This window comes from Entamoeba dispar, genomic scaffold (assembly GCF_000209125.1).
Source record: "Entamoeba dispar SAW760 scf_1105229463123 genomic scaffold, whole genome shotgun sequence".
In the NCBI taxonomy this organism is placed as follows: Eukaryota; Evosea; order Mastigamoebida; family Endamoebidae; genus Entamoeba; species Entamoeba dispar.
Window position 1 is genome coordinate 1 of NW_001855535.1, and position 23,302 is coordinate 23,302.

General features: G+C 25.5%; 8 protein-coding genes across 8 annotated transcripts, besides 20 other annotated features; 1 reads left to right on the forward strand and 7 right to left on the reverse strand.

Moving 5' to 3' along the window:
- Positions 1-1,385: 1,385 nt before the first annotated feature.
- Positions 1,386-1,406: a sequence feature (AT_rich).
- A 284-nt stretch (positions 1,407-1,690) lies between these two features.
- Positions 1,691-1,719: a sequence feature (AT_rich).
- A 15-nt stretch (positions 1,720-1,734) lies between these two features.
- EDI_188520 (uncharacterized protein) lies at positions 1,735-2,940 on the reverse strand (the record flags this gene model as incomplete). Its single annotated transcript, XM_001740629.1, has 1 exon — positions 1,735-2,940. The coding sequence occupies one exon, from the start codon at positions 2,938-2,940 to the stop codon at positions 1,735-1,737; it is 1,206 nt and encodes a 401-aa protein (XP_001740681.1).
- Positions 2,368-2,403: a sequence feature (AT_rich).
- Positions 2,683-2,829: a microsatellite.
- Positions 2,941-2,988: 48 nt separating the features above from the next.
- Positions 2,989-3,016: a microsatellite.
- A 48-nt stretch (positions 3,017-3,064) lies between these two features.
- Positions 3,065-3,100: a sequence feature (AT_rich).
- Positions 3,101-3,189: 89 nt separating this feature from the next.
- Positions 3,190-6,250: a repeat region.
- A 150-nt stretch (positions 6,251-6,400) lies between these two features.
- On the reverse strand, positions 6,401-7,041 carry EDI_188530 (uncharacterized protein; the record flags this gene model as incomplete). The annotated part of the gene is made up of 2 exons (XM_001740630.1): positions 6,401-6,874; positions 6,967-7,041. 2 exons carry the CDS (start codon positions 7,039-7,041, stop codon positions 6,401-6,403), a joined length of 549 nt encoding a protein of 182 aa, XP_001740682.1.
- Positions 6,890-6,952: a microsatellite.
- A 170-nt stretch (positions 7,042-7,211) lies between the features above and the next one.
- Positions 7,212-7,333: a microsatellite.
- Positions 7,334-7,373: 40 nt separating this feature from the next.
- On the reverse strand, positions 7,374-8,318 carry EDI_188540 (uncharacterized protein; the record flags this gene model as incomplete). The annotated part of the gene is made up of 1 exon (XM_001740631.1): positions 7,374-8,318. One exon carries the CDS (start codon positions 8,316-8,318, stop codon positions 7,374-7,376), a length of 945 nt encoding a protein of 314 aa, XP_001740683.1.
- Positions 8,319-8,480: 162 nt separating this feature from the next.
- Positions 8,481-9,677, reverse strand: EDI_188550 (acetylornithine deacetylase, putative; the record flags this gene model as incomplete). Its single annotated transcript, XM_001740632.1, has 1 exon — positions 8,481-9,677. The coding sequence occupies one exon, from the start codon at positions 9,675-9,677 to the stop codon at positions 8,481-8,483; it is 1,197 nt and encodes a 398-aa protein (XP_001740684.1).
- A 489-nt stretch (positions 9,678-10,166) lies between these two features.
- Positions 10,167-10,218: a sequence feature (AT_rich).
- An 832-nt stretch (positions 10,219-11,050) lies between these two features.
- Positions 11,051-15,703, reverse strand: EDI_188560 (protein serine/threonine kinase, putative; the record flags this gene model as incomplete). Its single annotated transcript, XM_001740633.1, has 1 exon — positions 11,051-15,703. One exon carries the CDS (start codon positions 15,701-15,703, stop codon positions 11,051-11,053), a length of 4,653 nt encoding a protein of 1,550 aa, XP_001740685.1.
- Positions 15,704-15,830: 127 nt separating this feature from the next.
- Positions 15,831-15,901: a sequence feature (AT_rich).
- A 173-nt stretch (positions 15,902-16,074) lies between these two features.
- Positions 16,075-16,206: a microsatellite.
- A 28-nt stretch (positions 16,207-16,234) lies between these two features.
- Positions 16,235-17,653, reverse strand: EDI_188570 (aspartate ammonia-lyase, putative; the record flags this gene model as incomplete). The annotated part of the gene is made up of 1 exon (XM_001740634.1): positions 16,235-17,653. One exon carries the CDS (start codon positions 17,651-17,653, stop codon positions 16,235-16,237), a length of 1,419 nt encoding a protein of 472 aa, XP_001740686.1.
- A 5-nt stretch (positions 17,654-17,658) lies between these two features.
- Positions 17,659-17,701: a sequence feature (AT_rich).
- A 648-nt stretch (positions 17,702-18,349) lies between these two features.
- Positions 18,350-18,377: a sequence feature (AT_rich).
- A 118-nt stretch (positions 18,378-18,495) lies between these two features.
- Positions 18,496-18,530: a sequence feature (AT_rich).
- A 224-nt stretch (positions 18,531-18,754) lies between these two features.
- Positions 18,755-18,795: a sequence feature (AT_rich).
- A 221-nt stretch (positions 18,796-19,016) lies between these two features.
- Positions 19,017-19,127: a sequence feature (AT_rich).
- Positions 19,128-19,210: 83 nt separating this feature from the next.
- On the reverse strand, positions 19,211-20,199 carry EDI_188580 (uncharacterized protein; the record flags this gene model as incomplete). The annotated part of the gene is made up of 2 exons (XM_001740635.1): positions 19,211-19,813; positions 19,867-20,199. The coding sequence occupies 2 exons, from the start codon at positions 20,197-20,199 to the stop codon at positions 19,211-19,213; spliced, it is 936 nt and encodes a 311-aa protein (XP_001740687.1).
- Positions 20,200-20,202: 3 nt separating this feature from the next.
- Positions 20,203-20,354: a microsatellite.
- A 15-nt stretch (positions 20,355-20,369) lies between these two features.
- Positions 20,370-20,445: a microsatellite.
- Positions 20,446-22,356: 1,911 nt separating this feature from the next.
- EDI_188590 (ubiquitin-conjugating enzyme E2, putative) lies at positions 22,357-22,836 on the forward strand (the record flags this gene model as incomplete). Its single annotated transcript, XM_001740636.1, has 1 exon — positions 22,357-22,836. One exon carries the CDS (start codon positions 22,357-22,359, stop codon positions 22,834-22,836), a length of 480 nt encoding a protein of 159 aa, XP_001740688.1.
- A 72-nt stretch (positions 22,837-22,908) lies between these two features.
- Positions 22,909-22,929: a sequence feature (AT_rich).
- Between the last annotated feature and the right edge of the window lie 373 nt (positions 22,930-23,302).

A 23,302-nucleotide genomic window follows, 5' to 3' on the forward strand; every position in this document is an offset into this window, starting at 1 on the left:
TCATCACTTTATTTTTTGTTTTGATTTAATTTTTTGTCAGTTTGTTAAATATAAGTTAAAGTAAAATTAAAAGGAGCACATTTGTAAATATATATATCAATATATTCTTGAAATATATCATCAAAAGAAGAGCCTATAATAAGTATTAGTTTATCATTAACAATAAACCCATTATGTTCATCAATATAACTTGTTCTTTTTGGCTGAAAAACACTTTATAAAATTACTTCTTTGATGAACTCGATCTGCAATATTTTATTAAATAAAACTCCTTTAACTGTATACCATCCAGGTTCAAGGATAGAACAGTCCAATGCAGTATGAAAATAGTTATCATATTGACTTGTTGTACATATTGTAAACGTTTTCTTAACAACATCTCTAGACATAGTTTCTACAGTATAAATAAAATCTTTATCAAATGAAAACGATGTGCTTTCGAGATTGTTTGTGGAGTTAAATCAACCACTTCATCTGTAGCTTCTTGACGGTATTTATGAACTTCTATTCTAATTAAATAATTTGAAAGAGTAATTAATGAAATATCATCAAAACAAGCATTTCCAATATCACTTCTAACAAATAATCAAACGTGATAGTCATATCCTTCAGAAACTAGAATGGGACTTTATGAAAATTTAGTGCAATCCTTTGTCCCTGAAACAAACCCAATGTGACAACCCCCTACTCATTTAGTAGTTCCTTTTCTGACTAAACAAATCCGGTTTCAACACTTCCACCTTCATTTTCTGTCTTTAATAGCTCCTGAAATATTATATCGTACGCACTCAATAACCTTATTAGAGAGAGTTTGATATGCTACACTGTTGTTCTTATAAATTTAAGTGAGTTAGTTATTGTATGTCTGACTGAACTGTCAATGTTCCAGTGAGTATTGTCTATCGCCCAATCAGTTGACCTTGACTCAAATCCTCCATTAAAAATTTACTCAGCATAAATGCCAGATATTAAAAAATAAACCAAATTCCAAATTTTTGTTCTATTAATTCAAAAGAATTTCTCTTATTTTTTTTTCACAACACAAGAAGTAAAATAATTCTTTAATCTTTTTCTCTCCTCAAATATCCTTTCTTCAACAAATACATTGGTTTTTTTATAAAACCTCAAGTGAATTAAATTAAATAATCAAACTGTTACTTTCTTCTGTTCCTACAAACTTAACCTAATTGTCTCTCACAAAATACTAATTCACTTTAACAATAACAATTTTAATTTGTTTCAACATTATTACAACAACACCAAAACTTACTTTAAAATCTTTTTTATTGATAAATAATTATCCTTATACGTCCTAGTCTCACTGCTAGTATGGGTTAATGTTCAGCTAACCTAATTGATGTTTAAGCAATAAATTATTCTTGAAGAAATTATTTTTATTTTAAAATGACAAAGACTGAAAAGGAACATTTTGGTTATAAAATTCAAATAAATTTTCAAGAAAAAATAAAGAAATAAAACGATATGATTAAAGAAAATAAAGTTAAAGAAGTATTATAAATACCTCATTAACTAATAAAAAGAAGTGAATAAATAAGCAAGAGAAAAAGGGCTCTATTGTAATTCAATAAAATAATCTTATGACGAGGACACAATAAATACAATGCATTAAAAGAAAAAACAAATAATAGATAATATTCTTTTATAACTTCATAAGTATAAAAGAGTGATGAATAATAAAATTTTAATAAAAATTATTTTCAAAAAACTGATGATTTAGAACATTGGTACCATATCACCAAATGATCTTCTAAAGAAATTACAACTCTTTGGATCCATTCTGCAAGTAACATCAAGTACTCTTCTATATTTATCCATAACATGATAATTTCTTTCAAACTTTTTAGCCATACCTTTAACAGTTTGTTTAACCATTTTACCTTCAATACGTTTTTCAAGATTTTTCTTTAAATTAGCTTGTTTTTTATTATATCTTTTAACAATTTTCTTTGATTCATATTTAACTTTAGAACGCATTTTATCAGCAATTTTTTTACAAACTTTTTTAGTAATTCTTAAATGTTTACATGTTCTTTTAATTTCTTTAGCAACAGCACGTTGGAATTTTTTAGCATTATATCTGTGGTCATGTTTTAATACATTAATTTTTGAATCAATAATATTCATTGCTTTAATAATTCTTTTTTCATTAGCAATAGCAATTTTTTCTTTATAAATCTTTTTAATAGCAGCTTTAACCTTTTTAGCATTATCAAGTTTTCTTAAAATAATGTTTTGTTTAACTGCACGAGAAACAATTGCTTTTCTAACTTCTTTTGATTTGTTAATAACAGTTTTTAATTCTGCTGTTAATTGAACTTTTTGTTTAGGGTCTTGTGTTTGTCTAAGTTTATAAATTAATTGAATAATTTTATTCTTTAAAATCTTAAACATTTGTTTTTGATTAGCAATACGTTTTTCTGCTGCAATAATTCTCTTTTTATATGATGATGCTCTTTTAACATGTAACTTTTTCATCATGGCTCTTCTTAATGCTCGTGCTCTTTGTTTACGAGCAAATCTCCTTCTATGCATTTCTCTTAATCGTTGAACTCTTCTTCTTTTAACTTCTTGTTGTCTTCTCCATCTTCTCATTTGTCTCTTCCAATTTCTGAGCCAATGTCTTCTTAACCACCAATTTCTGTAATGCCAAAAATGTCTATGTCTTCTTCTGCGTCTTTTATCATCATCATCGTCTTCCAATTCATACTCTCCATCATCGTCATCTTCATTATCTTCTTCTTCTAAATCATATTCATCTTCTCCATCGTCTTCTGCTTCAATGACTTCTTCTTCATTGTCATTTTCATCAACACTATTATTACTTTCAATTCCATATTCATTTTCTAATTCAGCCTCACTTTCTTCTGCATAAGAAAATGAAATGAACATCGCTAATAATACTAAAAGAAGTACTTTCATATTATTACAAATAATATGATTTTAGTTCTTCCCTTGTTTTTTAGTTCCTTTTTCTTTTTTTTTTTTTTCTTTTTTTATATTCGATAAAAATCAATATTTTTATTTCAAAGTATTTCCATTAATCTTTAATAATGTTTTTTAAAACAAATTTTATATTTTTCTTTTTTGGTTCTAGAAATTACTTTTTTTAGTGTTATGAAAATTTTAATTTTATCTGTTTTCTTTATTTTTTGAAACGGTTTTTGAATAAGGAAGTAATAAAGATACATAAATAAGAGAAATGAAAGAACAAGAAGATGTATAATTTATTAATTATTATTACAATAAAAACAAAATACATCAAATAATTAATATCATTAATACAAATGAAATAGTAATCAATACATTAGATGATTCTACCATTATATTAAAACTGTAACCTCCACTATTAACATAATTATTAATAACAATCAAGAAAGAAATTGAATGAGAAGTATAGAAAGAATACTACAATCAAAAAATATGTAGATTAAGAGATTTAATCTTTAATAATCAATATATGAAATTAAAAATAATATTAAATATTAAAAAAATATGATATATATCATATTAAAATAAAAACAAAGGAGCAAATAAACTATTACAAATATCTCCAAAGAATGAAAAGAATAGAAATAGAAGTAAGAATAATTTGAACAGAATAAGATGGAATTATAAAATGATAAAATAATGAAAGAGACAACTTCTAAATAAACATAAAGAAGATGAATATCCAGATAATATTACTACAATTAATTTCTGGAAATGAATCTATGAAAATAACACCAATATAGATTTCATAAATATTAATTTATATGATATATTAATTGAAAATAGAATTAATAATAGAATGTATATAATCACTCTAGATGAATTAAATCATGCAATAAAATTCATTGCTAATTGGAAAGCACCTGGAATTGATAAAATACAAGGCTTCTGGATTAAATAATTAGAACAACCAAAGAATTTCTTTTTAAAATTATTTAATGAAATATTGTATAATCATAATGATATCTATATTCAATTCATTAAATGAAGAACAATATTAATATACAAGAAATGAGATAAATTAGACCCACAAAATTACAGACAAATAACTTGTCTAAATTATATGTTAAAAGTATATACATCTTTATTAAAGATGAAGATAGAAAACCAGTTGATGCTAAATCAAATTGAAAAACAATTATCACAAAACCAAATTGGATGTAAAAAATATACATATGCATCAAAAGAAGGATTATTATACAATATTATAATCATTCAGTTATTAATTATGGATAAATGGAAGTTGGTAGAAACATATTATGATATTTCTAAAGCATATGATAATATTAATCATCAATGGGTTAAACATTGTTTAATTTATTTTAACATCACATTAGTTGTAATTAAAAGTATATTATATATATTAAATAACACATAACTCCAATTATATTATAATCAACAAAATGTTGGTATAATTAATGTAGAAAGATGAATAATACAAAGTGATAGTTTATCTAAATTATTATTTGTATTATCTATTGATATATTATCTAAATAATTAGATAAACAAATTAATAATTTATATATTAAAATGAATGGAGAAGAAAAACAAGTAAAGTTAAACCACATATTATATATGGATGATTTAAAGATAATAACTAACAACATCGAAGAAATGGAAAAAGCCCACAAATTAACAAAAGAAATATTTAATGTAATATGATTAAAAATAAATGTAGAAAAGAGTGGGATAATGAATAATATCAATGGTCAGATAAATGGAGAATTAGCTGAATTACCAAGAGTAACTAATGATAATTATTATAAATATCTTGGTATTGAAATAAGAGATAAAATAAATATTAATAAATATTGTACAAGATTATTAAATGATGTATCTTCTATTCTATCATCATTAAATATTATGAAATATAGCAGCATCAATACAATTAGAAAAATTAATAATGATATAATCTCAAAGTTAAGATATTGATTCTGTATTATCAAATGGAAACTTGGTGAGTTTGAGAATATAGATAAACAAATAATAAATTCATTGATACAACTCCAACTATACAGTAGAAACATCAATAAAAGTAGATTATATGTTATAATAAATGAATTATGAATGGGATTAATGTCAGAACTAGATGAATGTTGTAAAGAAATAATAAGAATATATTTAAAATATAAATATCAAATACAGAAATATTAGAAATGATAGAAATAGTAAAAGAGAATCCAAAATGAATAATTAAAAGAATGAAGAGGGCATTTGGTAAGAAGATTAATTTCAATGAATTAATGAATATAATACAGTTAAACGAAAGAAAATATGATGTAAACAAAGTATTTGAATGGGTAACAAATAAAATAAATGAAAGATATTTAAATGAATGGAAAGAAATGTAGTGAATATATAAGAAATGTAAATTGTATATTTAATATTATGAAATTAACAGTAGCCACATGGAGGTCATTAAATATAAAAAGAAATATATTCCTCCAAGTAGTAAAGATGCAAGAAGGAGCAACTATGACAGGAAGTATTAAATCTAAAATACTTAATTGTGAAGCTTTAATTTATTGTAAACATTGTTATAACACAATTCCATCTATTAATCATATATTGTTAGGATGTCCTGTAATGAAGAAGAATCAAATATTAAAACATGATTATGTATGTAAACAAATATATAAACATATATTAATTACCCATTTTAATGAATTTGATGAAATAGATTTTAATGCACAACATAAATATATTAATAATAATGAAATGGTTATAAATTACAATAATGATTTATTGGTTAGTGACCATTCGTTTAATGCTAGAAGACCAGATATATATTATCAAAATGTCAAAGAAAAAAAAGGATATATTATCGATGTCGCCATATGTCAAGATAGAAATAATGAATTAAATTATATTTACAAAATTAATAAATACAAAGAATTACAAGAGAAGCTAAGACAAAGCAGAGAAATAATTTATGTAGAAATAATACCTGTAATATTATCAATCAAATTAATACATAAAGAAACAGTAAGAAGATTAAAATCACTAAAATTACAAATCAACTTCCCCAAAATACTACGAACAGTCATTATAAAAAACATGAAAGACTTAATGTTCTACACAGGAAACACTGGCAACATATTAGAAGAGGAACCATCTAATTCTCATATCTTTAGAAATGAACTCTATTGTAGAAATAGACCATATTGAAGAAACTGAAACAATCACTTCTCAATATTCATAATATCAAATTATGGATATATCTATTAAATTGTCATTTTTTTTGAAAGGTTTTTGAATATAACGCGTGGTGTAAAATTTTCTTTAACATAAAAAATGAAAAAGAAAAGAAAGAAGAATGAATAATAAAGAAGATATAAACCATCTTTAAATTAAATCAAAACATTTTATCATTTTATGTGGCTTTACAAATTACAACAAAATGCACTTTCCTGATTTTGAATTTCCTTTTTTATTTCCACCAGTTCCTTTTAATTCTTTTTGCATATTTTCAAATGCCTCTTTAACTCCTTCTCCTGTCTTAGCACTAACCTCAAAAAAGACTATCTTTTTCTCTTTTGCAAATTTTTGTCCTTGTTCTGTACTTACAATTTTTTCACAATCTTTTTTATTACTTAGAAGATAAATGATAGGTTTCTTTCCTTTCGTATATGTGCTGATATCATCAAAAAATCCCCTTAAATCTTCAAATGATGTCTTGTCATCTTGCGCATATACTAAAAACACTCCATGACACGACCTATAATATGATGACGTTACTGTACGATAGACTTCTTGTCCTGCTGTATCATTCAGATTAAATACATAGATTTGATTCCCTTCTGTAACTGTATGTTGTTGTGACTCAGGAATAGTACTCGGAAGTTCTTCATGAAACTTTCCTTCCTATTTGATTAATACTTTCTTCTTATCTTTTTATATTTTTATTTTCTTGTTTTGTTTTCTTCATTTCTTTTTTTTTCTAAATAATAACAAACTATCATTTGATATATGAGAGACGTCTTTCCAACAGATGGATCTCCTGTGAAAACTATTTTAAATTCTGTTGTCATTTTATCGCTACATATTGATTATTTCTTTTTTTTTTCTTTAGAAATGATAACCTTTTTGTTTTCAATTCTTTTTAAAAACATTCTCTGTTAAAAACAATAATCAAACCCTTCATATAAACTAGATTCCTTAGCCATGAAAGTTCTTTTCTATTTTGTCAGATCTTCTCTATTTTCTTTTTTTCTTTTTTCTTCATTTTTTTACTTTTTTACTATTCTTTTTACTATTTCCTTCTTTCCTTTTCTAGTTCATTCTTTCTATTTTTGTTTATTTTTACTTCCTTCTCTTTTTTCTGTTATTTAAATAACAAAAATATTAAATTCTAAAAGTGATGTTAGTTGTCAACTTCAATATATGGATCTTCTGAATATGAAATGTCTGATTCTGGTTGGTTTTTCTTCTTTAGAGGTGAGTCTTCTTCATTCTCTTTTAATGACCTTCCAGTTGGTGTATCGAATTTCTTTGTATTTAGTGAGAGTTCAGCAAAATGTCTTTGGAGAGAAGGTCGAATTTGGTTTCGTTGTATTCCAGGAGAATAAGCAGCTAATTCAGGTTTTTGAATTGGACTTGGGGCTCTAACTCTTTCATACATTGGAGGTGTTTTTGATTGAGGGGGTATTGGTGGTTGTTGAAAATAAGAAGAAGATAAAGATTTAGAACTTATTGAAGAACTGAAATTGGGTGATGTTGTAGAAGGAGTAATAACATTGAATTGAGTTAAAGGTGTTTTATTAAATGGGTTTTGACTATTCAGTTTGTTTGGTTGAACTGGTACATTTGATGGAACAAAAGTTTGCAATGGTTTTGTTATAGTGAGTTGGTTTAGAGTGGATGAAGGTATTGAAGAAGATACAACAGGGTATAGTACAGACGGAGTAACGTTCATTGTTGTTTGTAGTGAGGGTTGAATTACAGTTGGATTGTTTTGAGTTGATATATTATATGAATTTCTTAAAAGTGATCTTTTTGAATTTATTTCATCATCAGTAAACTTGTATGATGGTCGTGGAGCATTTATTTTAGGTACGTTTGGTGGAGGAAGATGTGAAATGAAAGAAGTTTCAAAATCATTCATTGAAAAAGTTTTTCTTGATACATTTGATACTTTAAATAACGGTTGATGACCATTAGAAACACGTGGTCGTTTAGGTGCATCATCAAATTTTAATTGTTGGTATATATATAATTGTTGGTCTAACTTCTTCTGAGTTGAATTTTTGATATAAAGAATAACTAAAATAATAAAAATTAAGCAGAGAAGTGATAAAATGATTAACATTTTAACCTTTTCTTATTATTTTAAAGTTAAAACTTTTTTTAGTTTTTATGTTTTGTTTCTTTAATATAAAAGTTGTTTGTTCAGTTGAAAAATTAATCAAACATAAAAATCACTGTTATTTAATTTAATTTGATGCTATTATTTTAAATGACTCATTTTAAGTTATTCATCATTCATTTCAGAAAGAAATGAGACTAATGCTTTTGTTGCAATTTCTACAAATTGAAATATAACATACTCATTTGGTTTATGAATAACTGCTTCGTTTCCTGGGCCAAAGATTATGACTTGTGGTTTGTTTTTAGTATGGGCAAATGCAGCAGCATCAGTTGCATATGCCATTCTTTTAATTGAACTTTTAGGCATTTCTTTATAAATGCATTTTGTTAATAGTTTAACATATTTATTGTTGATATCAGTTGTGACTGGTAGTTCCTTACTTTCTTCATAAAGGACAAACTTAAATCTTGTTGTAGATTCAATAGAAGCAATAATTGTTTTAATATTATTCATAATATCTTCCACTGAAATGTATGAAGAAGTTCTGATATCAATCTCTGTAACACAATAATCAGCAACAACATTTGGTGCATTTCCACCTCTAATTGTTCCAATATTAAATGTTGTTTGGTTTGTATCATCAGGTGATAGGGGTAAATCTTTTTTAATCCATTGTATGAGAGAACACATCCCTTCAATTGCATTTAAACCAAGACTTGGAGAACTTGCATGTGCAGAAATTCCATGACACTCTATTTTTAATCTTAATTCACCTTTTTCACTAATTCCAATATCCAAGTTGGTTGGTTCATCGACAATAATTAATTCAACTGATGCAAATAACTCTGGGTATTGCTTAACAAGATCTTTAGCACCTAAAGTACCATCCTCTTCTTCACTTGAAACAATTAATAGAATTGATTCTCTAATCTTCATTTGCATATCTTGAAGATACTTTAAGACACATAATTGACTTGCTAATCCACTTTTCATATCAGCTGATCCTCTTCCATAAACGTAGATGTTCCCAGTTTTTAATTCTATTTCTTCTGTTGCTTCAAGGGGTGGATATTTCCACTCTTTCAAATCTCCAACAGGAACTGTATCAAAGTGTGAGCTAAAAATAATTTTGTGTGGTTGTTTGGTCCAATAAGCAACAAAATTTATTTTATTTGGGTTATTCTTTGTGGGTATAGTTTCAACAGTCATCCCAATCCCTTCACAAATTTCTTTTAATAACCTAATAATTTCAAAATCATCCCTATTGAAACTTTGTGTATCACATCTAATTAATCTTCTTAATACAGTTTTAAGAAATTCAGTATCAATATTCATACATTGAACAATTTCTAACCACATCCTTAAATATCAAATTTTTCTGTTTCTTTTCATTTCAAATGTCTCATAAAGAATTGTCTATTCATTTGGAAGTGTGTATTTGTCAAAACAAGAAATGAAGAATAATGCTTTGTGTGGAGAAACAACTTAAATTATTTTTACTTCTTTAATCTTGATTTTATTCAAATATTACACAAACCATAATTACTCTACAAATTTAAATCAATTAAAAAGAAATAATAAATTCATAATTAGTTAAAGCAAGTATTTTACTGCAATGATAGAATATATTATATCATTATTATTATGCATTTTCTTTGTTTTTGAATTATAGAAAATACAGTATATATAATGATGTAATTTGTATTAATTCATTTCCTTAATTTTAACAAAACTAAATACTACTCAAAATAATATATATTAAAGCATTTTTATACTTCTTTTTACTTTATTTATGAGAGAAAACATTCATTTCAAATATTCTAATAACATTTTTTTGTTTATTATCTGTTAAATTAATTTTTTCTTGTTGTTATTTTTTTTATATATTGAATAATTTAAAGAAATCAAATAGAATTGTTGTTTAAATAATATAAACAGTGACAATAATAGGTTTCACATACCAACAAAATGAAAAACAGTTTACTGGGAATTGACCTAATATTTAAAAGTAGGTGTATTACTATTTGTCTTCTTTTTTTGGTAAGAGTGAAATAATTATAATTGTGACTATGATGAAGATGTATAAAATTACTATGGATTTTGTTAAATATATATACTGATAATAAAAAACACAAATTAAACTTAAAAAGAATGATTGTTATGTGAGTTTATTCAAAAGTAATGACAAGAAACTATTCTAATTGAAAAATATATCTTTATTGGTCATTTATTAGAATGTTCCCTTTTATCAAAGTTTCATTATAAAATTATTGGAACTAATTGTAAAAGATCATTAGGTTATTTGTTGATTGTTTGTAGAATTAATTTCTGGTTATATACAATTGAACGGATAGAAATAGATACTAAAAAATACTTTCTTCAAACAACAAACATTGATTTTGTATTAAATATTTTAAGGATAGAGTACTTGCAAATCCCTCAAAGACAAATCAAAAGACAAGTTAATAGAATCTTGAGATAAAAGCACCAAACAATATTTATCGCTCAATTATATGAAAATGTTATGAAATGAAAATACTGACAAAAGGTAATAATGTAAATTATCAGAAATAAAACAATTAGAATTTGTTTATGACATAGTATCTAGTTAATTCAAAAGACTTAATCAAATGTTATATGACAAAGAATTTGTAATGTTAATTGACTAGAATTAAATAACACTATTTCTTATAGTGTGATTATAACAGTAGAAACATGCTTTGTCTCATTATTTATTCCATTCCAATTCTTTCTAACATTTTTACTACTTCTTTTATCGTTATTCTTTCTTTCGGTTCTTGTTTCCATGTTTTTTCAATGATTTCTTTAATACCTTCTTTAACTTCTTGTATTATTGTTGGTCGTTTACCTGTTGATATGAATTCTGCTATTTTCCATGGAAATTTAAATTCTGTTTTAGGAAATGGTTCTTTCCATGTAATGATTTGTAACATTGTTATTGAATATGAATATATATCTGATTCCATTTTATAATGTTCTCGTTTCAATACTTCTGGTGCCATGTAAATAGGTGATCCTATCCCTTTTGTGAATGTCATATTTGTCATCATCATATTGATGTTTCTTGAACTTCCAAAATCTGTTAATTTACAATTAACTCCAATATTATCATCAAGTGTTACAACAAGAAAATTATCTGGTTTAATATCTCGATGTAATATTCCATTTGAATGAAGATATGAAATTCCTTTTGCTCCATCTATCATGAATTTAATTCTTATTTTATTTGGTATTTCAGTGTTTGTTCTTTTATTAATTAAATCTTGTATTGATCCATATTTTGCATATTCTGTTATCATACATATTTTATTAGGAATAAATACTGCTCCATAAAAATGAATGATATATTCACTTCTAAATTTATCTAACATCCCAACTTCTTTCTCAAATTCTTTCATTTTATCTTCATCTTTATCAATTTGTTTCATTTTCTTAATTGCTACTTGATTCCCTCTAAATTCTCCGATATATACAATTCCAAATGATCCTTCTCCTATTTTCTTTTCTTCTTTTAATTCATCTGGATCAAGTCGTGTTGATAGTTCTGTTTCTGCTTTAATTTTGATATTAGATTCAGTTGTTGTTCCTTTCTTCATATCCAATGAAAATAACTTAATAATATCTTCAACTAAACAACTGCATAATGGTTTAATAAACACTTCAAATTCAAGTGCCTTTCCTTTTGGAATAGTCATTAATTGTGGATTTGTTCTTATTTCGTATTTATCACATCCTTCTTTTACACTAAATTGAACTTTAATTGTGTTTTTTCCTTTATTTCCAATACATATCAATTCTCTTGTTTCTTGATTTACAGGAATTTGAACTTTTTCATCATTGTTATTTTGGTTGTCTATCGTAAAGTGAATTACTTCTTTGTTAATTACGACATCTGGATTATCTGTTGAATGAAATTCAATATTAGATCTTGACATATCAAAAATACAATATTTCTTTCTTAATTCTTCTTCTTTTCTATAACCCAACACTCTCTTAATAATGTAAATCAATAATACTATAATTACAATAATGATTATAAGTAGGACTATAACACAAATTATTATTAACCAGACTTCTATATGTGAATTACATGCTGTTTTATTAATATCTGGTCGATGCCAAAATGAACATTTTGTACATTGAGAATTAGATACTTCTATACAATGATCAACCATTGCTTTGTTAATACATTTATCATCAATTAACACATATTCATTTGTACATGAATTACATACCCCATTTTTTGAACAGTATTGACAATATTCTGTTGTTGAATTACATGATGAACAGTATTGGTTTGAAACATAATACCCTTCTTCACATGACTCACACCCTCTACTCGTCTTTATTTTACAATGTGTTAGTTCATCAAATGATATACATCCTGTTGTATTTTCTAATAAGAAATAATTACCATCACAAGAATTACATTTATCACTTTCATAACATAAATTACAATGTTCTAAACATTTTTGACATAGTCCATTATTCGTTCTGTAATAATGAGAATTACAAACAGCACACTTATCTCCTCCAACAATAAGTAATCTACAATTTTGAATAATTGATGAGGATAAAATACAACTAGTATTTATTAACGAATATCCTTCTGTACATGTGAAACAAGTGTCTTTATTTGAACAGGTTAAACAAGCCGAATTACAAACAATACATGACTGTGATAATTCATCATAATAATAATTATCTTTACATCTTAAACATAAATCTTTTTGTTCTCCTCTCCAAATACTACATTTTTCTATTAAATTTGTTTGTATTTTTGTTTTATCAACACATTGAGATGTTAATGTGTCATAAATATATCCTGGTTGACATTCATAACACATTGCTTTATTTCTCATTGTTAAACAATTGTTTGTATTCACACAACTTGTTCCATCATAATATTTATCTTTATCTTTACATCTCATACAATAACTTGTTTTTATATCTTCATTTACCAAACATCCTGTTGTTGTTGGATCTACACAAATACCATTTTCATTAATAATCCCATCTAAGCAAAGAGTACATTGATTAGGAGTACACTTCTGACATAATGAACCAAATTGATTACATGACTCACATTGTCCATCTGTTACTCTATAATTATTTTCACATTCTATTACATTGATGTTACTTGTTATTTCTGAGTTTGGAATTGTTGAACATTCTTTAGATGAAGTAAGAACAGTTGAATTTGAACAAATGGAACACACACTCTCTTCATAATTTCCATCTTTTATAGAACAATACTGACAGTTTGTTGAACAAGAAGAACATGTATTTCCAATAGAATAAAAAGAGTCATGACATTTTATAACTACATTATTTATTATTAATTCAATATTTGGATCTACTTTATTCAAACAATTTCCATTATCCAAATAATGATTATCTTTACATTGAATACATACTCCATTTAAACACTTTAAACAATTTGATGGACATGTGGTACATATCTTATCTTCTAAATAATAGTCCTCCTCACATTGAATACACTCATTTAATGATGGGTATTTTAAACAATGTTTTGGTATCTCATTATCATATGGACAATATCCATTGACCACTGTGTTTTTACATATACTACATTTACTTGTTTCACCATTAAATAATAATGACTGACATGGATATTCTGAACCTATTCTCGTGGAAAGTTTATTTGTATTGTTTTGATAAAATCCTATTTTATTTCCAGTGAGTAATATCTTACTTCCAGTTTCAACACTTAGTATAAATTGATTTGATGTTTTTGAGTTTGTGATAATGGTAACAATGTTTTTATTTCCTTTTATTCGTAATGTGGTTAGTGATTTGTATTGTTGTTCAATGATTTGTGTAGTAGAATCAATCAACTCAATAATACCTTGATATTCTGATGCAATAATAATTGTATCTTCTTTACTAAATTTAGTAATACAATTCAAACCATAACATGGACAATGAATAATTGATCCTTCGATATTCTGATACGTATTTGTATTGCTTATTTTGTTTGTATCCAGTGTGCAAACAATAGTTGAATTAATATTACTTGGTGGACATACTCTAAGTAGTTTCTTTTCTAGTATATGACCATTATTTACAGTGACACTAATAGATGAACTTGAAGAGATAAGTTCAAAACATTTTGATTGAGACATCTGAGTAGTGATACTAATTGAAGGTTTAATACTAGACAATGTCCCAAAGTTGATGATAGTTCCATTCTGATTTAGATTGTTAATCTCTTCAGTTGTTATGATTCTTGAAACTGAAAGTGATGCTTTTTCTTCTATAACAATAGTTGATTTTGAATCAATGAACAATGAATTGCAGATCATCTTTCCCTCAACAAGAGTAACTGAAGTTGATTCAAATCGACATTCTTGAACATTCAGTTCCTTATTTGTAGGAACAGAAAATGAATAATGTTTGTCAGGTTCTGGAATAATTGAATACCATTCACAAAGGTTGAATATAATTGGTGTTGAAGTTACTTGGTTAAATCTAAGGTCAAAATAAGTACTGTTTGATGAGCAATCAGCAAAATCATAATTAGATTTATCAGTAGATATTGTTTGTGAGTAAGAAGTACAATAACACATAGAATGTGGTGAATTATCTGAAGAATCAAATGCCATATATCTTTGAATTGCCTTTCCATTGACACTTCGTGAACACACAGACTTTGGCTTAAATTTGTATTTACTATTATCATTAGTATTCACAGAAGTGATTCTGCCAGTGAACAAATACCTCCATGAATCATTGGAACTTGTTCCACTGAATAAATCAGTTGTAAAATTACATGAAACAGTTTGGTCAACAGCCCCATCAATATAAATGAATGGAACTGTTGGAGCGCTAAAACTTTCGTTCCGTTTGTTGAAATCAACAACCCATTTCTCATTAATTTTAGAATAAACAACAATTGATTTATCATAACTATCAATATGAGTTCCCTGACCATCATCAACATCCTCACGACATCCACTCTTTCCAAAACAACCAATACCAACAAAAAGACCATCAGTTCTAGCTCCATGAAAAATCCATATTGTTTTTTTTGAACTTTTAATTTCAATCATTAATTGTTTTAACGAACTAGGTTGAGAATATGATGAAAATGAAAAATACATATGTCTACCGTTAGGTTGATCAAGACTACTAAATTTTTTGACTGATCCTATTCTATTGTCAGATATTGTAAACCAATCAACGTCTTTGTTATCACCAAATTTATTAGAGTATTCCCATCCATTTCTATAACAATGAGTTTGGAGGGGGTATTTAACATAATTATCAACACTATCACACCAATAATCAATTCTTCCAAAAGAAAGTACAATAAGTGTGAATAAAACAAGAGTTGTTATCATCTCACTCAAACAGAATTTAGAGTTTTTTAAAGAATTGAAGATATTATTCAAAAACTAACTCAAAAACATTCTTCAAATTTGATGGGGTATAAATGGTTATTTCTTGTAGACAAAAATGTATCCAATGATATTAAAAATAATTTGATATATGAAAATAAAATGTAATGTAAATGTTATTAGAAATAATTAAAAAAAAAACAGTAACAATGATAAATCATATTAAAGAATAAGTTACAACAACTCCTCAATAAATAAATTGAATAACTCGTAATGAGCATACAGATAAAATCTATTATGAACAAATGCATTTTGATATTTAAATAAAGAAAAAATAGTTTTAATGTTTAAAAAAGAAGAAAAACATTTTATCAAAAAAAAAAAAAAAAAAGATAATAAAAAGTTATCTATAAAAAAATAATTCAACAAATAAGAAATTAATATTTAAAGAATAAAACAAATAAATCAAAAAAAAAATATGAAAGAAATTCAATTAAAAAATGAATGTTTATTCAAGAAAGTAAAGGTGTTCCTTTATTTCTTATTATGAAGTAATTCAGCACCAGCAATACCTGGAGTAGTCATTTCATCAGGTCTTAAAATAATATCAAGTTGTTCTTTAGTTAAAACACCCTTTTCAAGAATAATATCTCTAACAGGTCTTCCACTTGCAATAGCTTCTTTAGCAGTAGCAGCAGCAACTTCATAACCAACATGTGGATTAAGAGCAGTAATAACTCCAACAGAATTATCAACAAACCATTGCATTCTTTCTTTATTTGCTTTTAAATCATGAACAAGATTTGTTCTAAAAGTAAAGAATGCATTTTTCATTATTTCAAGTGAAGTAAGAAGATCATAAAACATAACTGGTTCCATAACATTAAGTTCAAATTGTCCAGCAGCTGCAGCCCACATAATTGTAGTATTATTACCAATAACTTGGAAACAAGTTTGATTCATAACTTCAGCAATAACTGGATTAACTTTTCCAGGCATAATAGAACTTCCTGGTTGTCTTGGTGGTAATAAAATTTCACCTAATCCACATCTTGGTCCTGAAGTCATTAATCTAAGATCATTAGCAACTTTACTCATACAACATGCAATAATACTAACAGCAGCATGAACTTCAAGATAACAATCAGAGTTTTGAGTTCCATCAACAAGATCAGGAACATTTTTAACATTTGTTTTACTAATTTCTGCTAATTTTGTTGTAACTGCTTCAATAAATTTTGGTTCTGCATTTAATCCTGTACCAACGGCAGTTGCTCCCATATTAATTCCTTCAAATGCAACTTTAGATTTTTCTAATCTTTCCCATCCTCTTTTAATAATACAATTATATGCTCTAAGTTCTTGAGAAAATCTAATTGGAACAGCATCTTGAAGATGAGTTCTTCCCATTTTTAAATAATCATTAAATTCAACAGCTTTCTTTTCAATTTCTTCATAACAAAGTTTCATTTCTTCTATTAATCTATCAATTTTCCATAATCCTGCAATATGAAAAGCAGTTGGGAATGCATCATTAGTAGATTGTGACATATTAACATGAGTATTTGGTGAAATAATATCTGGATGATATCTACTTTGTCCCATTAATTCTAATGCTCTATTTGCAATAATTTCATTACAATTCATATTAAGTGATGTTCCAGCTCCTCCTTGAATTGGATCAACAACAACTGATTCATCAAATTTACCTTCTGCTAATTCACGTGCTGCTTTCATAATATAATCTGCTTTTTCTTTATCTAAAATACCATCAACACAATTAGCATAAGCTGTAGCTTCTTTAACATATCCAAATGCATGAATAAAATCTGGATCAACTTTATGATGTGTAATTGGGAAATTTTTTGTAGCTCTCATAGTTTGTGCTCCATAATATGCATCTTTTGGTACTTGAACTTCTCCAAGTGAATCTTTCTCAAGTCTATATTCCATATCTGTTTTTTATTATATTAAGTTTTATTCAACTTATTATTTATATATGCTCTACCTTGTTTTTTGGTTTCGTTTGGAAGGAGAGAAGAAAGATAAAGAATTGGTAGAAGCCTTTTATAATCGATCGAAGCAAAAAGTATTTCTTCTACTTTTAAAAGAATAATAAGAATATGATATGAATAGAATGTAATTCGGTTCTTTTTGGTTCTTTTTTCTTTGTTTCTTTCATTTCTTTGTTTGTCTAAATTCTTCACTTAAATTTGGTCAATTCTTTCTCATTGGAAATAGTTAAATGACGTGTGAATACTTGTTGTTCGAGTTGAATTCCAATTGAAAAAATTAGATCTATTTATTCATTTTGTTCATTTATTGAAATCTATCAAATCAAAATATCTCTGCTATGTTAAATTACTAATTTATCTTTCAAAATTAAATTATCTTGGAAATATCACTTATTGATTTTTTTATTTGTTCTATTACCTAATATTTGATCATTATTGAAGATATTCTATCTTCTCAAAGAATTTCATTTTTAAGATTGACTTTGAGGTAATCATAATGAAACCAAAAAATTATATAGATGATGATGAAAAAGTACCAAAAAAATCGCATTTTAAAACCAAAAAAAAAACAAATACTTTAAATCTATCCAAACCATCATCAAAAAGTATTGTGTTTTTATCATTCTTCTTCTTCTTTTTTTTTTTTTGAATTTAAATAAAAACAGATATTACAAACTGTAACTTTATATTCATATAGTTATGACAATAAATATGACTACAATTGATTAAAAGTATTTCTTTTTTACTATTTATGAATGAATTTCTTGATAAAACACTTTCTTATTTTATTTTTTTAATAAAACTTATAATATTTTGTGTAAAGGAAAGAAATCTCATGAACTTACTAAGTGAATAAATCACTAAGATTAAACAAATCAATAAATCATTAAAGATTAATTTTGATATATTTTTACAAAAAGAATAATACTCATTTTTATATCATTTAAAAGAATTTATTGATTTGTGAGTTGTAATTAATTGATTAAACCAACTTAGAAGAATAATGTAGAAATGAATAGATGAAATCTGATTAGATTACTTTTTTTAATAAAATAAGTTAAATTTTTATTTCTTTTATTTCTTGAAAGTGATATAACACAAAATAAACTTTGTCATCACAATATGTTTTTCTAATTAGTCATAACAAATAAATGTTTTGTATTTCCTTCATTCTTTAATATGGGTTTAAAAAGAAATAAAGAGTTATAATGTTCATTTATTGTATTCATTAAAAAATATTCTTCTTTTTGTTTGTTTTGTTATAATTCATACCAATTCACTTTAATTGAAGTGGGTTTTTGTATTTAAATCTTTTTTAAATAGTTTTTTATAATCTATTTTTCTATGATTTTTATTGAATAATAAAAGGATAATAAAAAGTATATAAATCAAAACTATTCAATAAAATAAAACGTTTCAATCATTCTCTTTAAGTCCTTTTCTATAAATTCCTTTAACTAACTAGATTATTTTTTTTTTAATTCATCTACATTATTTAACCTCTTGATTCAGATCGTTCTCTTTGTGATATTGATTCTCTAGATCTCGGTCGAGGCATATATCTTCTAGAATTATATTGTTCTTCTCTAGACATTCTAATAGACATACGCATATCATTCGGTCGTTGTACAGTATATGTTCCATCTTGTTCATTAACAATAATATCAGAAGGAATTTTATCTTTACTAATAGTACAAATTCCTTCTTCATCTTCAAATTTAAAACTTTTCATCCAATATTCTGTTCCCCATACAACTTTAGGTGTAATATGTCCTTTAGTTTCTGCTACTCTACGTTGAAGAACTTCTTTTAATTTCTCTGCATCACTTCTTGTTGGTGTAGCAATAAAAGCAAAATGTCTTTCACTTTTAGTTGATACTCTTAATACTTGTGTTACTTCATTTGCATATTCTTTAATTCGGTATTCATTCCAATCACTTGGTAATTGTGTTAATAATATAACATTTGTTTTAATTTTAATAGCATTTACATCATTAGGAATTTCACTTCTTCTTAATATATTAATACAACTTTCAATTAATTCATCTCCAAATGTTTTATGTCTTTGCCAATGTTCTAATAACGTCCTTGCTTTTTCCTTAAAAATTAATTTTTTCTCTTTTCTATAACTTAAAAAAAAACAAAACAAACTCTTGTTGTTAATGGTGTATTACAAATTCTTCTAATAATTTCTGATAATTTATTTGTTAATCTTTGTTCTACTGTAATTGCATTCTCATCAGAAAGATATCGTATTAATGAATCAATAAGATATAACCCCGCTAATAAATATGCTGGTGGTGCTGCATCTATAAATTGTTCAACTCTAAATATTAATGTTTCGATTGAATTAGGATATTGATATACTAAATCAATAATTACTTCTAATGATTTACATCCAACCATCTCAGGTCCATGACTAATATCAATTAAAGCATTTACTAATTTCATATCAAATTGATTAGGGTCATTTGTGCTTGACATCTCTTTTTCTTTGTCTTTTTAGTTCTTCTTTTCTTTTTCAGCTTTCTTATTTTTCTTATTTTCTTTTTATTTCATTTTTAGCTATTCTTTTCTATATCCCTTTTTTTTCCCTCTTTTTTCGGGATTTCTTTTTTTCTTTTTCTCTTCTTTTTCTTCAATTACTTCGAATATTCTCTTTATTCCTTTTTCTCTTTTTTTTGCCACGTTTTCTTTTGTTTCTAGTTTTTTGTCTTTTCTATTCTTTTCATACTGTACTACTCATACTCTTATTTCATCATTTTTTAATACCAACATTCACTTAGAATACCTAAATATTTAAGATATTCATATTTTTAATAACTTCATCACTTATGACATTTTATGTTGTTGTTAATCTTTATTTGATTTTGAATTTTTTGAGTTAAACTATTTTTCTAACTCTTGTTTTACTTTTATTTTCATTGATTTGACGTATTTCGTTTTTATGAGTTCAAATCTTACTATTTCTTTTTCAGTTTTCTTTCATACTTATTCTCTTTCTATTTTTTTTGTTTGTTTAGAGTTTATATAACGTTTTCTATAAATAGTCAATATACAAACGATAAGTGAGTATCTAAGGATTTTCTTTGTTAATAATTATTTTCATTGAGATACAACACAAGAGAATTTTCTGAATATCATTATAAGTTATGAACAATCTTTTGTTTTTTTTGAGATTCACTTTCTTATCCTTTAAATAGTTTTACTTATTATATTTTATAGTATCTTTAATACAACATTATTTTGTTATTTGTCTTTTCGTTTTATTGTTGATGTTTCATCTTGTTATGAAACAAAATAGAAAAAAGTCATTCACTTAACCAAAGCAATATCTCTACTCTTCTATCAATTAACTGATTAGGTATTATTCTTTATTTGTATGACTTTTCTATAATTTCTCATCTGATTTATTGATTCTTTAACATTGTACTTTGATATTCTTCTGATGAATTAGTGTTTGGTCATTATTATTTTAAAATAGTTTATTAGATATTGATGAATAAAAGAATTCTAGAATATACTAATGTAAGAATATAGTATTTATTGGTTAGAATGTATAATCTTTTATGTTTTCTTATTCAATCAATTGACACTATCATAATAAGATTTCTGTCATTTCTAAATCAAGAACATAAATTGTTATTTTGATATAATGTATTTCATTCTGATTATGGATATTAAATATTCATATTGTTTCTTGTTTGTAATATTGAAGTATTTATTAATTTATTTGATTATTTGTTCATATCATATACACACCTACTTTTGATTACTAGTGAATTGTTCCATATTATTTATTAGATCATATAAAACATAATACAATGTATTTGTATTCGAATTAAAACATAAACTTCATTCTGATTATTATTTATCATTATTATATGCATAGTTCTGTCATTTGTGTTACTACAACTAATTTACTTTCTATTATTCTTTATGTTTACTACTGAACGAATAACTTATTTATACTATGACTAGACTGTTATTTTAAATTTAGTTATTTCTTTCTTTATTAATTTGGTGGTAATAGTCTTTGTAATTTCTAGAGTCTTTAACTCTTCTTTTGTTGTAGTTAAACAATTGTTCATTGTTTTTTCACTAGAGAAATACCTTAATAGTTTTAAAAACTTATTTTTGAGAATGACATTCTTGTATTTTCTCAGTATTTCTCTAGTTAAATTATCTACTCTTTATGACCATTACTTTTTCTTTATAAAACAAAACAACCTTTCTATGAATGAATAATTCTTTGTACTGAGTGACGATTAAAGTACACCATTTAAAATAATAAACTTTATAAATCACTGAGAATCATAGTTAGCTTTTTCTTAGTAATTTTTGTTAATCCAAGTTACTGATTGGTATGAATCATTTCATTCTTTTTCTTCTTTGGTTGTACTCTATTTTAACTCAGTTCTTTTAAAGAAATATTAAGAAATAACTATGAAGTATTGCTCAAATACATTTTTTTTAGTTTGTTTTATTCTCAAGAAATTAATGATGATGTCGTTGAATGTGGTGGTGTTATTATTCAAAATCCACAACCAGTTTTCAGGGTTTTGATGTCATTCCTTCTAAATAACTTATTCAAAATGAATTTCTATAGAAGAACTGAAAAAGGAAGAAATTAACAAACAAATGAGTCAAGCTACACCTATTTGTAAGAAAAAGATTGGCATAGAAATGAAACAGTGTCAACAACAAAAAGACCCCCTAATTATTCAAAGGTTTGATCCAAACAACATTCTAAATTGCTATTATATTTTCCTCGGACCAAAAGACACACCATATGAAGGTGGGATGTACTTTGGTAAAGTGACTCTTCCATTTGATTATCCATTCAGACCACCATCTATAGAAATGTTTACTCCATCAGGAAGATTCCAACCAAATAAAAAAATTTGTATTTCAATTTCTGATTTTCATCCAGAAACTTGGAGCCCATCATATAATATCTTCTCTGTATTAATGGGATTACTATCTTTTATGACGGGGACTGATTGTGGTGTTGGTTCATTTCATGATAGTGAGTCAAAAAAAAGACAATACGCCAAAGATTCAATTAGATGGAACCAAGGATTTAAATTATTTCAAGACATTTTTCCTGAGTATTGTTAATTCATAATAACACTGGTTGTTACTCATTTTATCTCTTTTTTTTAATCATTTCATTAATCACTTTAGTTTGTGTTAATATAAATAAAATTAAAACTTGTTTAATTCATTCATCATTCATACTTATTTTATTTTAAACTTTTTGAAAAAAACAACAGCTTAATACTTAGTAGTTTGTTTTATCTGTGATTTTCTCTAAAACTCATTCTAGTTTTATTATTTCATTATGTTTTACCACAAACTGGATTATTCCTGTTAAATACGAATTCATTCTACTAAAAAGGATGAACATAAGATATGACAAACAATCTCGCTTTTATTTAGTTGTTTAGAAAAGAATATTCTATGAAAGAACAATATATTTGAAGTAATACAGAAAATATCACTCTAACTACAATAACTATTCTTCATTTTAATAATGATTAGAAGAGTAACTTAATCTTCTAAAACATAAAACAATATTTAGATA